Source organism: Falco punctatus, assembly GCF_963210335.1.
Source record: "Falco punctatus genome assembly, chromosome: 7".
Classification (NCBI taxonomy): domain Eukaryota; kingdom Metazoa; phylum Chordata; class Aves; order Falconiformes; family Falconidae; genus Falco; species Falco punctatus.
This window is the reverse complement of record NC_137587.1, coordinates 55,705,174-55,717,992: the sequence shown is the minus strand read 5'-3', so window position 1 is coordinate 55,717,992 and position 12,819 is coordinate 55,705,174. Positions and strand designations below refer to the sequence as shown.

General features: G+C 37.8%; 1 protein-coding gene across 7 annotated transcripts in view; it reads left to right on the top strand.

Moving 5' to 3' along the window:
- The window catches only part of UNC13C (unc-13 homolog C), a 257,718-nt gene that overhangs the window by 119,446 nt on the left and 125,453 nt on the right, over positions 1-12,819 (top strand). For all 7 annotated transcript variants that reach the window (XM_080396569.1, XM_080396568.1, XM_080396566.1 and 4 more), the window contains 2 exons: positions 2,672-2,891; positions 9,841-10,068. In XM_080396569.1, the coding sequence (XP_080252695.1) occupies positions 2,672-2,891; positions 9,841-10,068 (448 nt within the window). The remainder of the gene's footprint in view (positions 1-2,671; positions 2,892-9,840; positions 10,069-12,819) is intronic.

The window sequence follows — 12,819 nt, the reverse complement described above, 5'->3', positions numbered from 1 at the left end:
CACTTGACATTGTTATCCTTCTGGTATAACACATTCATGACACAAAAAGTTTTTATGTTCTCAGGCACTGATCCAAAGACATTTTAAGCAGTGTCAAATTATTAACTTCAGTGATGCTTAAACGTATGCTTTCAATTCAGCATTCATTTAATTGCTTTGCTGAACAAAGAGATGCAAGTTTGTGAAGAAAATACATCAAAGATACTGAAGAAGTATATGTGACAGGAATAAACTTCACTTTGGAGGATAAGCAGATAACTAAATAAACCTATATATTAACAGTGCTAAATGTTATGCCCAGAGCTCAGTAAATGCATATAATAGATACATTCAAAGAGAGAAGAGTATTAGTAATGAAAGCCTCTAGACAGTAAGATAAATTTCTTCTTTACAATTGTAGTTTTCTTTATTAACAACAGGGGAAAGATCATGTTCAGCAGCAAAACTGATCTACAAATTATGTCTTTCAGCTGAAAACTTCATTTACCCTCAGATGTTTTTTTCAAGGCCTGTTGAGCTGTGCCATTTCAGTACTTGCTGCCATTTCAGAAACAGACAAAAGTTACTGGTAAAATTCTAAAATTATTTATACGGTGAAAAAACATCAAAGCTGAACAGTATGAAAGGGTAAGATTTGTACAGATACTACTAGAGTTCAGGAGTGCGAGACTGTAGTCTGCAAAGGAATCTTCAAAGACCTGGTGGTTTTTGAGAAAAATGATTCCTCAACAAGCTGCATAAATTCACTTTAGGTTGCTTTTGACATTTTCTTTCTGATCCCTGTAGCTGGTAAGTTGTGACATGGGAGGCAAGGGTGTGAGAAACACGTTAGGATGACATTTGCCAAGTTAGGTGTCCATGACGAGCACAGTCCCTTTTAAGGTCTGCAAAATCAAACCAGTGCAGATGTTTGCTCGCTTTCAGGGGAGTTACTAAGTGGCTAATTGTGGAGGAAAGGCTAAGAAAGCACCCTGGAGAGCAATTCAATATTTGTATTAGTCTGTCCTGCTATATCAGCTTCTTTTCTTAGTTTAGTTCTACAGTGTTCTCAGAGGTGCTAGGATCAAACGTCCATGAAGTGTCTGACCACATTTATTTGGCCAGGCTTCACAGGATGGATGTTGGTTTTAGCATGTAACTATGAACTTCAGTAAGAGCGGTGGGAGTAGTTAACATTTGTTTCTATTTGTAGTGCCTGAACCTATGAATCAGTAGATTTGTGGCTACATGGTAATAGTTTTCTGGGGTAGCAAAATTCCCTTAATTGATGACTCTGTGCAACATTATGCAGATATGCACACAAAAATATTCTATCAGACAATTTATTATTAGAAGAATATTTCATATGTTTGAGCGGAGATGCAGATAGATAAAACCAAGAGCATGTCAGCATGTTTTTAGGCTAATATCTTGCATATGGCATATACTTACCACAATTGAATATTAAAATTACAGTAGTGTTAACAAATACTCAATGGAATAAGTTAGCCTTGCTTTCTATGCTATCTATAACTGTGGCGGTGATGCTAAAGCTGATATGGACAAACCACACAAATTCCAGAATGTTGTCCCCTAGTTTGAAGAGGTGGTAGGACGGACAGACTTTAAGAAATAACCCATTTCCTACTGTGCTACCTTTTTAAATATGGTTTCTTTGTGAAAAAATAATGTATTCATTTATAAGGGAATGGATCTAGAACTTCTAATACGTTTATGGCAGGCATGTGTGCAGTTACTGGGGAAAAAAAAACCCCAAACAAACAAAAAAACACTGCCAAGGTTGTATTATTGTGTGGTGCTGAGTACGGCCTACAGGCTGCTGAGTGTTTCTTGTTCCAAATAAATCAATAGGACTTATATCTGAATGCCTAAAAACAAAGCTTGAATAAACAAACCAGACCATTGTGGCCATCTAAGCCTATGCTTTATACACAAAACTTCAGGGACTGCTTTGGTTTCACCTTATTAAGCACTAAGGAGCTAAGAGTCAGGTTGTTTGCAGTACTAATTAGTAAATAGCCAATAATTGTTCTGCTAGAACTAGTTATGTGTCGTAAGCTAAACGGTCCAAGAAATGGGCGTGGAACTTTAAGAATATGGATCATTATTGTTTATAGCTAAAAAGCATCCTGGTGCTTAAAAAGGAAGTTGTGAGAATGTTATTATAGGGATACAGACAAAATGGAAACACAGAATTAGCCTGCATTTATTTGATGAGATTATATACACACAAAATATTAAAGAATAGTACTGTGTATAACTGAGGTACATTTTGTGCAGTGTGTCTGAGTTCCTGTAGGAAGTATTTAAATATTCAAAAGTAATGTGTTAGGTAGCTACTTAAAATGCATCTGTGAGTGCAACACTTATGATTTTTTAAATTTCTGCCTCAAAATAGGAAAAACACATAGGACTCTGTTAACTGACTGACTTGATTCCAACTTAATTCTCCTGTGTCTGTAATCAGTGAAAACGTACATCCAGTTATTTTGTCTTCAAAGTGCAAGGCAAAATGAATAAATCAGTATTTTGCAAATTAGTTCATACTTCAATGCATACTCTGGTATTTTGCAACATTGTAAGTGTAATGACGTATACTTTAGCCTCCAGTTCACTTGTATTAAGCAATACTTCAGCCAAAGTCTTGATTATTTTTTTTCTTACCCAACAGAAAATACATGTCTTCAAGAAGACGCTGCAGGCTTTGATCTATCCAATATCATCAACTACACCTCATAACTTTGAAGTTTGGACAGCTACAACTCCCACATACTGTTATGAATGTGAAGGTCTACTTTGGGGCATAGCTAGACAAGGCATGAGGTGCACCGAATGTGGTGTAAAATGTCATGAGAAGTGCCAAGATCTCCTAAACGCAGACTGTTTGCAGAGTGAGTATTTCCTGACAGCTAAAGCTTTGCAATACTTCACACCTTTTGATTTTGTGCACACACTCAGGCATTTCCTGAAATGAAAGGCCAGATCATCAGTGAAGGCATGTTGATACTCATTGGCTGAGGAGCTAGCCAGAAAGTTCATTAAATACCTTCTGTTAATTCTGCTTTTGTCCTTGGAACTTGCCAAACGTTGCTGGTGAGTTACGAAATAATGCTTGGTAGCATGAGTGCATTATTTACTTTCCACTGCCTATGGCAACATCTAGAGTAATTTGTTACATGATGTAAACCCTCTTTGTTTTGTTTAACTCGTAACAAAAGAAATGTCAAAACAAAGATGAAAAAGAAGTTCCTAATACTTATTATAGTCATATTAATGTGCTACAGAATAGAAAAAAATATGAAAGATTAAATAGGATCTTGTCCCTTCGAAATACCAAATCATGTATGTTTAAGGGGAAAAAAAAATTAGTTAGGAAGTCCTTTGTCTTTGCTTTTTCATTGGCCAAATTGATCCCAGCCACCATGCATTCCCCTCCAAAAATATTTGAGGTTGCAATATAAATACTACACGAGACTTGAAACAACAAAAAAATTAGACCTATAAACTTTCTGATATTTTGATTTTGGAATGGAAGGGGCTTTTACAACTCCGGAGTTCTTCCACATTGTTCACTGTTAATGTCTTGAGAGTTTACCTAGCTTCTACATGTAGAAAAAGTACACAGATATTCCAGTCAAATCTTCTTTCTTCCTTTTGTTCAGGGACTAATCACAATTTCCCAGAGCAGCTGACCCCGTGGAGCATAAATCAATGACAAATGTCTAAATCAAACTGCTTAACTGTGTTTAATTGTGATTCAACACTACGGTTGAAACCGGGCAGTGTTTGACAGCTAAGCTTTTGACAGTTTCACAAGTGAGAAAAGAATGTATATTGTGCAGCGTTAATATGATTTCTGGTGGTGAGTTTTCAGAAGTTATAAAGAATATACTTGTAGCTTCTTTAATAAGTGCAAATAACTTTTAACTGGACTGTAACAAAAGAAGGTATGCTTTCATCATTTCAGTTCCTTTTCACTCTTATTGAATAATTGTCCCATTTTGTTCTATGTCTATTTTAACACTAGCTAAAAAGAATAAATTGTACATCAGCCCATTGATCTCTCCAGTTTAGGTAGGCTTTTGACACCGTAGTTCTTCTGGGAATCACCAGGAATTACCTGGACTTAGAGACATGAAAATGAGTTAAAATGATGAGCTTGTACTTCTGCTGGCAACAGGATACGTGCAAGAGACTTGCCAACTAACTGCTCATTAAGTTGATGGAGGAAGTAGAAATAGCTTTCCTAAATTAATCTGTCCCCTTATGCACATCTTGTTTAGCACTGTTTATGTACAGGAGGAAGAAAACATGGAGAAGGGGCACTGAATTGATTCTGATATTCTCAAAGATGAAATTCATCTTGTAGGAGGGTCTTGAAGCAAATCTTTATGGATCACAATGAATCTAGTTGAAGCTAATTGTCTGCACATTCTTCAAGGAATTGGGCTATTGCTGGATTTTGAGCTTCTTTGCTAGGACTCTCATTTGCTGCTCCCTGAAAATGCTGACCTATTCTGTGGCAAAGAGATAACTATCAAGTGTTTTATACAGTATTATGTGTAATTGTGTAATTACATACATAATGGTCAATGCTCTAGAAATTGAATCATAGAATCATTAAGGCTGGAAAAGACCTTTGATATCAAGTCCAACCATTAACATGACTGCCAAGTCCGTCACTAAACCATATAGCTGTGCTGCATCCACACGATTCTACCATCTCCCTGGGCAGCTTGTTGCAATGCTTGACCACCCTTTCAGTAAAGAAATTTTTCCTAGTATCCAATCTAAACCTCCATCTGAACTTGAGACCTTTTCCTCTTGTCCTAGTGCTTGTTATCTGGGAGAAGAGACCTGCCTACAACCCCCTTGCAGCAGCTGTAGGGAGCGATGAGGTCCCCCCTGAGCCCCCTCCTCTCCAGGCTGAACCCCCACAGCCCCCCCAGCCACTCCCCACGGGACTCGTGCCCCAGCCCCTGCCCGGCTCTGGACACGCTGCAGCCCCTCAATGTCCCCCCTGGAGTGAGGGGCCCAGCGCTGACCCCAGGATTCGAGGGGCGGCCGCACCGGTGCCCAGTGCAGGGGGACGGTCACTGCCCCGGCCCCCATGGCCACGCTGTGTCTGACACAAGCCGGGCGCTGCTGGCCTCCTCGGCCACCCGGGCCCCCGGGGGTCTCATGCCCAGCCGGCCCAGGCAGCCCCCCAGGCCCATTCCCGCTGGGCAGGGCCCAGCCGCTCTTCCCCAAGCCTGCAGCGCTGTGTGGGGCTGGTGTGACCCACGGGCAGGGCCCGGCACGGAGCCTGGTTCAACCTCACACAATTGGCCTCAGCCCATCGATGCAGCCTGCCCAGATCCCTCTGCAGAGCCTCCTGCCCTCCAGCAGATCAACACTGGCCCCTAACTTGGTGTCCTCTGCAAACTCAATGAGGGTGCACTCAATCCCCTCATCCAGATTGCCGATAAAGATATTAAACAGGACTGAGCCCTGGGGAGCACCACTTGTGGCCAGCTGGATGTAACTCCATTCACTACCACTCTTTGGGCTTGGCTGTTCAGCCAACATTTTACCCAGCAAAGGGTATGCAAATCTTTTGGAGCATCCTGTCATATGTTTTGCAACTGATTAATTGTTCTGTGAGTTGGAATGTTATACTACTTTGAAAATGAGGTTCATGTGCTTTGTTTCATTTATGTTAAAACTGTTCAACATTCCATTGAAAAAAATAATTGACCGGTGCAGTTGGTTAAATCTCTTTCTAAGAAATATCTAAGAGATAAATCTATTTTGAAGAAAGCTGATGCCTACAGTATCATAAAGTGAAATGTGTGTGGTTCACTGTGGTTATATTTATCACAGTCATCCTTTTGGCTATCTCATAATCACTAGGTCTCCAAGCATCTGTGATTTTATTTTTTATATATGTAATGATTGCTAATGTAGGCTGCAGAAAATCAACATCTTAAGCTCTTTAAAGTCAATACCTAAACTTGCTCTAAATTAGGTTTAAACAAAATCAGTAGTACTTTCATTGGACCTCTCATCTTCAACAAGATATCACTTTCCTCGTAGTAGGTGCAATCTTAAATCAGAATTGATTCCAATCATGTTGAGTTTGTATCTGTTTGTATCTGTCCCAAGGGTAAAAGGGGTTTATTAACTTCCTATGCAATATAAGTAACAATATTGTCTTAATTAGTCTTAATGCTGCATGAAAAGAGCTGTTGGTAGACTGTCAGCAATAGAGTATGTAAAAATGGCTGCAATAAATAATTTAGGGTAAATAGAAGGCTGTGCTGAGTTTTCAGTAAAACCTAAAGGAAGCTGTGTTTGAACAAATATTCCAATTTTATCTGTACTCTCAAAAATCAGCAAGTTTTTCAACAGGAATACATTATTGCTATTCAGATTGTGTCCCTAGTTTATCACTTTGTTATGATTTTGTATCTGCTAAGGAAGGGCAGAAAATAGAAAATTAAAGATGTTGCTCTTCTACATCTTGCAGGAGCCACCTGTCATGCTTTCCGGGCAGGTCAGCATTCATCTCTTTTGTGATAAAATCACCAGAGAATTCTTTAACTGGTATTTGGTTTCATGGTAGCATTTAATTCTTTTTCTACTAATTTGTAATTTTTCAGCATGGAAAAGCCTTAATCCCTAGAACTTTGTTCTTCTGTATTCAAAAAATGAGATACTTGGGCTGAGGTTATCAGGATTTCTCAAGATTTAGTAGCCATGGAACTTGAAGAAACCATGTAATTCAGCCTTTTGACAATCTGGAATCATTGGTATCTGGTATCTCACCTCATGCTTTTCCAATACTACAACATTATGCCTTATTTCTCCCTCTTTTTCGTCCTCGTTAAGAAACCTTCAGATAATAAAAAAGAGTTAAGAAACCAGAGCATAAAATATTTGTTCTGTAAGACTTCACTGAGATCTTAAGCTGAAAGATAACCCTTTCCAGCTCTACAGATGTGTTAATAGTTTCTTCTTTAGTCATTGCAAGCTGAGAGTGCCTTAGCAAAAAAATGCCATCAAAAGAACACAGTGGTGTTTGATGCCATTGTAAAGAAGGAACTATGTTCCTCTTCGATATTGAGATATCTGAATTCTAATGGTTTAGCAAATTGTTCAGCATAATTCTAAACTTAATTTTACTGTCCATTTAAAGGGAACAATAATACTTTGATCCTCCCAGGAGCTGAGGATGGCTAGTTGGATGAGGTTTTCACAACCTTTTGGAAGGGTAAAGTACTTACTGCTGCTAGTGATAACGATGATGACGATGGTCACACTCTGTTCCTTGAACACTCAAGTAGTATTTAACAACATGAGCTAAAATTTAGCAATACCTATAGCAAGAGTTAATGTGTCATTGATTATAAAATGTGTAGTGTTCTTCCATCTTGCTTTATATATCAGTCTTATTGAAAGATAAAATGGCCTGTTGAGCACTGCAGGATTTTAAATTTTTGCTTTCAGCATTTTAATACTGTTCTGACTAGACAAGTGTTTCTCTTCTGCTACTCAGCTCCAAGATGGACATTTGTTGGTTTTTTTCAAGAGTACACTTAGGTTATTCCAATACAACATGTATTGTAGAGACATTGATCAGAAACGCTTTCCTCTGACAGACAAAGGACATTTTATAAGAACTTCATGTCGGCTTTTCAAGGGCTTCTGAGACCAGGTATGATTTTTTAGGGAGAGAAATCTCTTCAGAGCTCTCCTGGAAGAACCATGAATAAAACCTGTGACAGCATGGTCTCCCTATAATCTTTTTTTTTAAAACAGTAAAATCAGCAAATCACCTGAGTATTTTCTTTGTTTTCTAGACATTATAAAATAAGGGTAGACTTGACATACCGCCTCAGGTTATTACAGTCTAGAAGTTATTCTCACATAGATAATATCTTTTGAATTCTTCTACCATCCTTATCTACTTACTGAAATTATCAGTAATGACAATTTTAATGGAGAGAGAAACCTGTCTGTTCCATACCTGTGATATATTATTTTCTGGGTGGTCACTCAAGAGGCCCTAAAATTTAATACTACTACGGCACAGGTGTGGTGTCTAATGATTGAGTTGTAATACCACAATTTAGTGATTCCTTTTTTCTTTTCTTTCTTTTTTTTTTTTTTTTTTAACACTGGTATTTTGTAGTAATGTGAAAACAAAGCGTGCAGCCATTTTACACTTGGAGCAAGCTGTGAATCATTGCCAGTGTATTGGCAAAAGAGGGCAAGTGTTGCTGCATCTCAGAACTGACCCTGCAATACCTGTGTTCTGTCACTAGGTTTCCAGCTGCATGACACAAGCCTTTGAAGCAAAGCGATGTATTACTTTCTTGAAAATACATTCGGTTTAGTTAGATGGTTTTCTATTATCTACTGCCACAATATTTACATCTATTAGTACATCTGCATCTTTCTATTTCATAAACCTATCCCTGGCCTGCAGTTCTTAAGAGCAGCGTAATGCAGGTTCACATCACTCTTAACACAATGAATTTGCAAAATTAAATTTCATAAGATTCTCTGTCCTCATCTCACTCTTCCCAGAACCTTCTTTGCATCTACTAGACGCAGTATTCCTTGCAGAAATTCCCTGGGTGGTTCCGGTGTTAGAATTCTTGGAAAAGCATTCCTTTTAATCTATTCAGCTGAAACCTGAGTATAACGTCGTGTCTACTCTTTAGGAGCCTAGGCATAGGAGAGCCCCTTAAATAGCCATCAGAAGATCCCACTGTTAACACGGAGCTTTGTGAAGCACTTCTTTGTTCATGCACGATGTTTAAAGAAGGGATAGAGTGCACTGCTGATCCAGAGTGAGGTTGTCATCAGTGTTACAGGACTGTTTGACAGTTAGGGTAGTCCTAAACTAATCTAAATGCTTAAATCCAGTGAATGTTTACATTCAGTAGATGTTTTAATGCTTCATTAAGTGGATTTATGTGATAATTATATTTTTTTTCAATGAACAATGTTCCAGGAAGGAATGAAAAACTTTCCATGAGTGCAGACAGCATCAGCAAATATTGAGATATATCTTTAAGCAGTTAAGAAACTGTCTGAAGCTGCTATGCATCTTTCTTTCTACTATTCGCTAAATCTCCACTGTGAGAGAGCATGTCAAGAGTTTGGATTAATGCCTCACTGCCAAACAAAAAATTCTCTGAAAAATGAGGTGAAAACACCTGGCTTAAATATTGTTTCTACTAATTTGGGGGAGGGGGGGTGGGTTGTCCTAACGAACCAGGTATGGTTTCTTGTACCATCTTACTCCAAAAGGAGAGAAAGCAAGCAGTGAAAACATCATTATATTATTATGACTTAGGAAAAAAAAAAGAAATATTCTTACATATATATATTCTGTTATTTTCTATATAGTAATATATATATTATGTACTTTATATATATTACATATTCTAGTAACAGAAGCAAAGGACAGAGCAGACAGGCCCAGATATTGCACAATTCTACACACCTTTCTGGAAGAATCAGTATGCCTAATTATGTAAAAAAAGTTACTCAAATATTCAGATGTTTTCACAGTACTGATTAGTACTGAATAGTACTGATTCAATAAATATTTCTAGGTATAACACATACTTGATTGAAGTTGTATATCAACCTGTCATGTTAAACTAAATGAATTGATAATTTTACATATCACAAGGAGTAAATACAGGAGGCTTGATATTATCCACATGAAACACATATCTTCTTTGAGTACTGCAGTACCAAGAATTGGCTGGAGACTCTAGGGGGAAAAAAAGAAATACAATAGCAACTTTTTAGTATAAGTATTGTCTTTTTCTCTCATTTCAGGAGCTGCTGAGAAAAGTTCCAAACATGGTGCAGAAGATAAAACACAGAATATTATTAGTGCTATGAAGGAAAGAATGAAGATTAGAGAAAAAAATAGACCAGAGGTGTTTGAAGTGATCCAGGAAATGTTTAATATTTCCAAAGAAGATTTTGTACAATATACAAAAGCAGCAAAACAAAGTGTTTTGGATGGAACATCCAAATGGTCAGCAAAAATAACAATCACAGGTAAATTTTCTAATGTTTGCTTTAGGATCTCTTTCTTTCCTAGTCCCCTTGTTCAGGAATAAGATTTATTATAATTAGACCTGGAAATGTGTGCTCATTTGCATACCTGGTGCATCTATAAATAGTTGAATTTGTAGCATGCTAATTGAAAGAGGTTTAAGCTACAGCTGTTGGCAAAATTATTTTATGTGCCATGTAAGTAAATGGTCGTCTTGTGTCTCCTCTATCTCTTACCAGTCTCTCCTGTGCTAGTGCTTAACTTTTTGTCATCAACTGCAAGAGTTAAAGTCCACAACTGCATTTATGGGTTTTCAATGGCTGTGATGCTAAGAGCATTGCAGCTTGCAATTCCAGACCCCATTAGTTTAAAACTCATCATCCATTCTTTCAGTTTAGTGATGCTGAGCCAGGGAAACCTGCACACCCAGAACATACTCAAGATTGCTTACAACCGCATTAGCCTGGTTGCTCATGAAGATTTCCAGGCCATCTGACTGACATTTCAGCTTTTGAATTAAAACCTCAGCACAGAAAATCTAAATAAAAGCTCAGCTGACTACAGAGGTCAACCTGACTATGTGATATTGGATTAGAGACAAATAGAGATTAAGCTAAAAGACCAAAGAATTGAAAGGCAGTAATGCGAAACATTAAAGGACTGATTAGATTTCACATCTAAATTAGCCTCAATTTTGTTCTAATGTAATGAAAAATAATAAGCCCTTTTCTGATATTAAAAGTAAATCAAATATTTACCCTTTCTCCAGGATTTGTATTATTCCTGTTATGTGGGATAAGGAGATTAACTTTAGGAACTTATTCTTAGATTTTACTAGTCAGTTTTTCTAAAAATGAGTGAAACAAAAGCTATATTTTTTAAATAAGTGGTGTATGCTTAAGTAACACATGCATTTTTCTCACTACTTAACAGGAACTTGCATAAAAGATATGTTTAAGTCAGTTCTTGGTGTCCAGTGTTTCACATCTGTACATATGGTAATTTTCATAACTTATTTTACAAGATATTTTTCATATATCCTCTGTAAGATCAAACACAGACACTCTGTAAAAAAATACTCTGTTGTTTATGAAACAAGTGGCTAGGATACCCTGACTAGATGGATGGCATCATTCTAACAAGTTACTTTATAAATGTGTAAATGTTTTCAGACTGTCTATCTGCTGGGTAAACATCACTTTACTAGTGTTGATACAAAACTCACGTATTGCTGAATGGCTTGTTTCTTCTCTTTTAGAAGTAAAAATCATACTCACTTGAGTTCTTCAGAACTATGACCTGATAAATGAATCATAAAATAATTCAGGAAGTGATGCTAGAAGGGATTTCTACAGTATATTCAAACCAATTGCTAAAAGCAGGGTTAACTTCAAAGTTAGATTAGTTTGCTCAGGGCTTTGTCCAGACTGGATCTGAAACTCTCCAGGGATGGAGATCCACATTCTCTTTGGGAAACCTGTTCTGCTTACTGGAAAAGCTTTTTCAGTTATTAACCACTCACATTGTAAAACCATTTTCCTTATATCCAGCTGTGATATCTCTTGCTTCAGCTTACAGATGTGACATCTTATTTCACTGTGTGGTTTGAGAATAGTCCGGCTTCATAGAATCATAGAACAGTTTGAATTGGAAGGGACCTTTAAATGTCATCTAGTCCAACCCTCCTGCAAGGAGCAGGGACATCCTCAACTAGAGGGGCTTGTCTGGGAACTCATTGTCTCTGCCACATGCTCTTTAGGTAGTTGAGGACGGCAGCTTGATCTCCTCTTAGTCTTTGTTTCTCTAGGGTAAGCAAACCAAGACCCTTAGCCTTTTTCCATATGTTATGTGCCCCAGCCTCCTAACCAAATTGACAACTCTCTATTGACTTTCTCCAGTTTGTCAGTCTGTTTTACTGGGGACCTTCAAAGTGCAGAAGCAATATTTCATCCGTGTGTGGCCTCACAGGTGCCAAACAGGTACAAGTGAACACTTCCTTCAGTTTGCCAACTATACCCTGAAGAGAATTTCCCACACCAAGTGAAGAAAGTTAGAGGCAAACCTAAGCTAATTGTTGGCTCTTAGAGAAAGACGGAAAGAGAACCCAGGCTTCCTGAGGAGCAAAATATTAACAAGTTGGAAAGGCAACAGCAGTGGTCTTTCCTGCTGGTGTTTCACAGATACGTACTTCCACATAAATAGCTTAGCGTATGTTGGGTCCTAAGTTATAGAAGACTGTAAATTCCTTCCCTGACTGGCATCATGCTCTACTCATCATTAATAAATAAATAAATAAATACATCAGAGGTTTTTCTGCATTTACCCCTTACCCCAAACTTCCTAAGCCAGGTTTCAATGCATTTGCTGCAGTCAAACTTGATGGCTTCTGTGAAGTCTTTCTTCTTTACAGTAAGTCCTTACAGTATTTAGTGATGAGATGGGAGAGTGACAATAAAACCCCTCTGCACTGCACAGAGGTTTGCTGGTTGTCTCAGCAAATGGTAAAAGGGTTTTAAAAGATGAGTAACACATTTTCCTCTTACAAAAAGAGAAGCATTTCCAATTCCCTGTCTTTCTGTAATGACAGCTGGCTGTCAGTAGTATGCTACCTAGCAGATATTTTTGAAAAAGTGAACGTGTTTAAACTGTCCTTTCGAGGTAAAGGTGACGTTATAACAAGGAGTGAGAAAGTAACTGCTTTTTGAAAGAAACTTATGCTATGGTGAGGGCATTATGAAAACAGATGTTTGGAA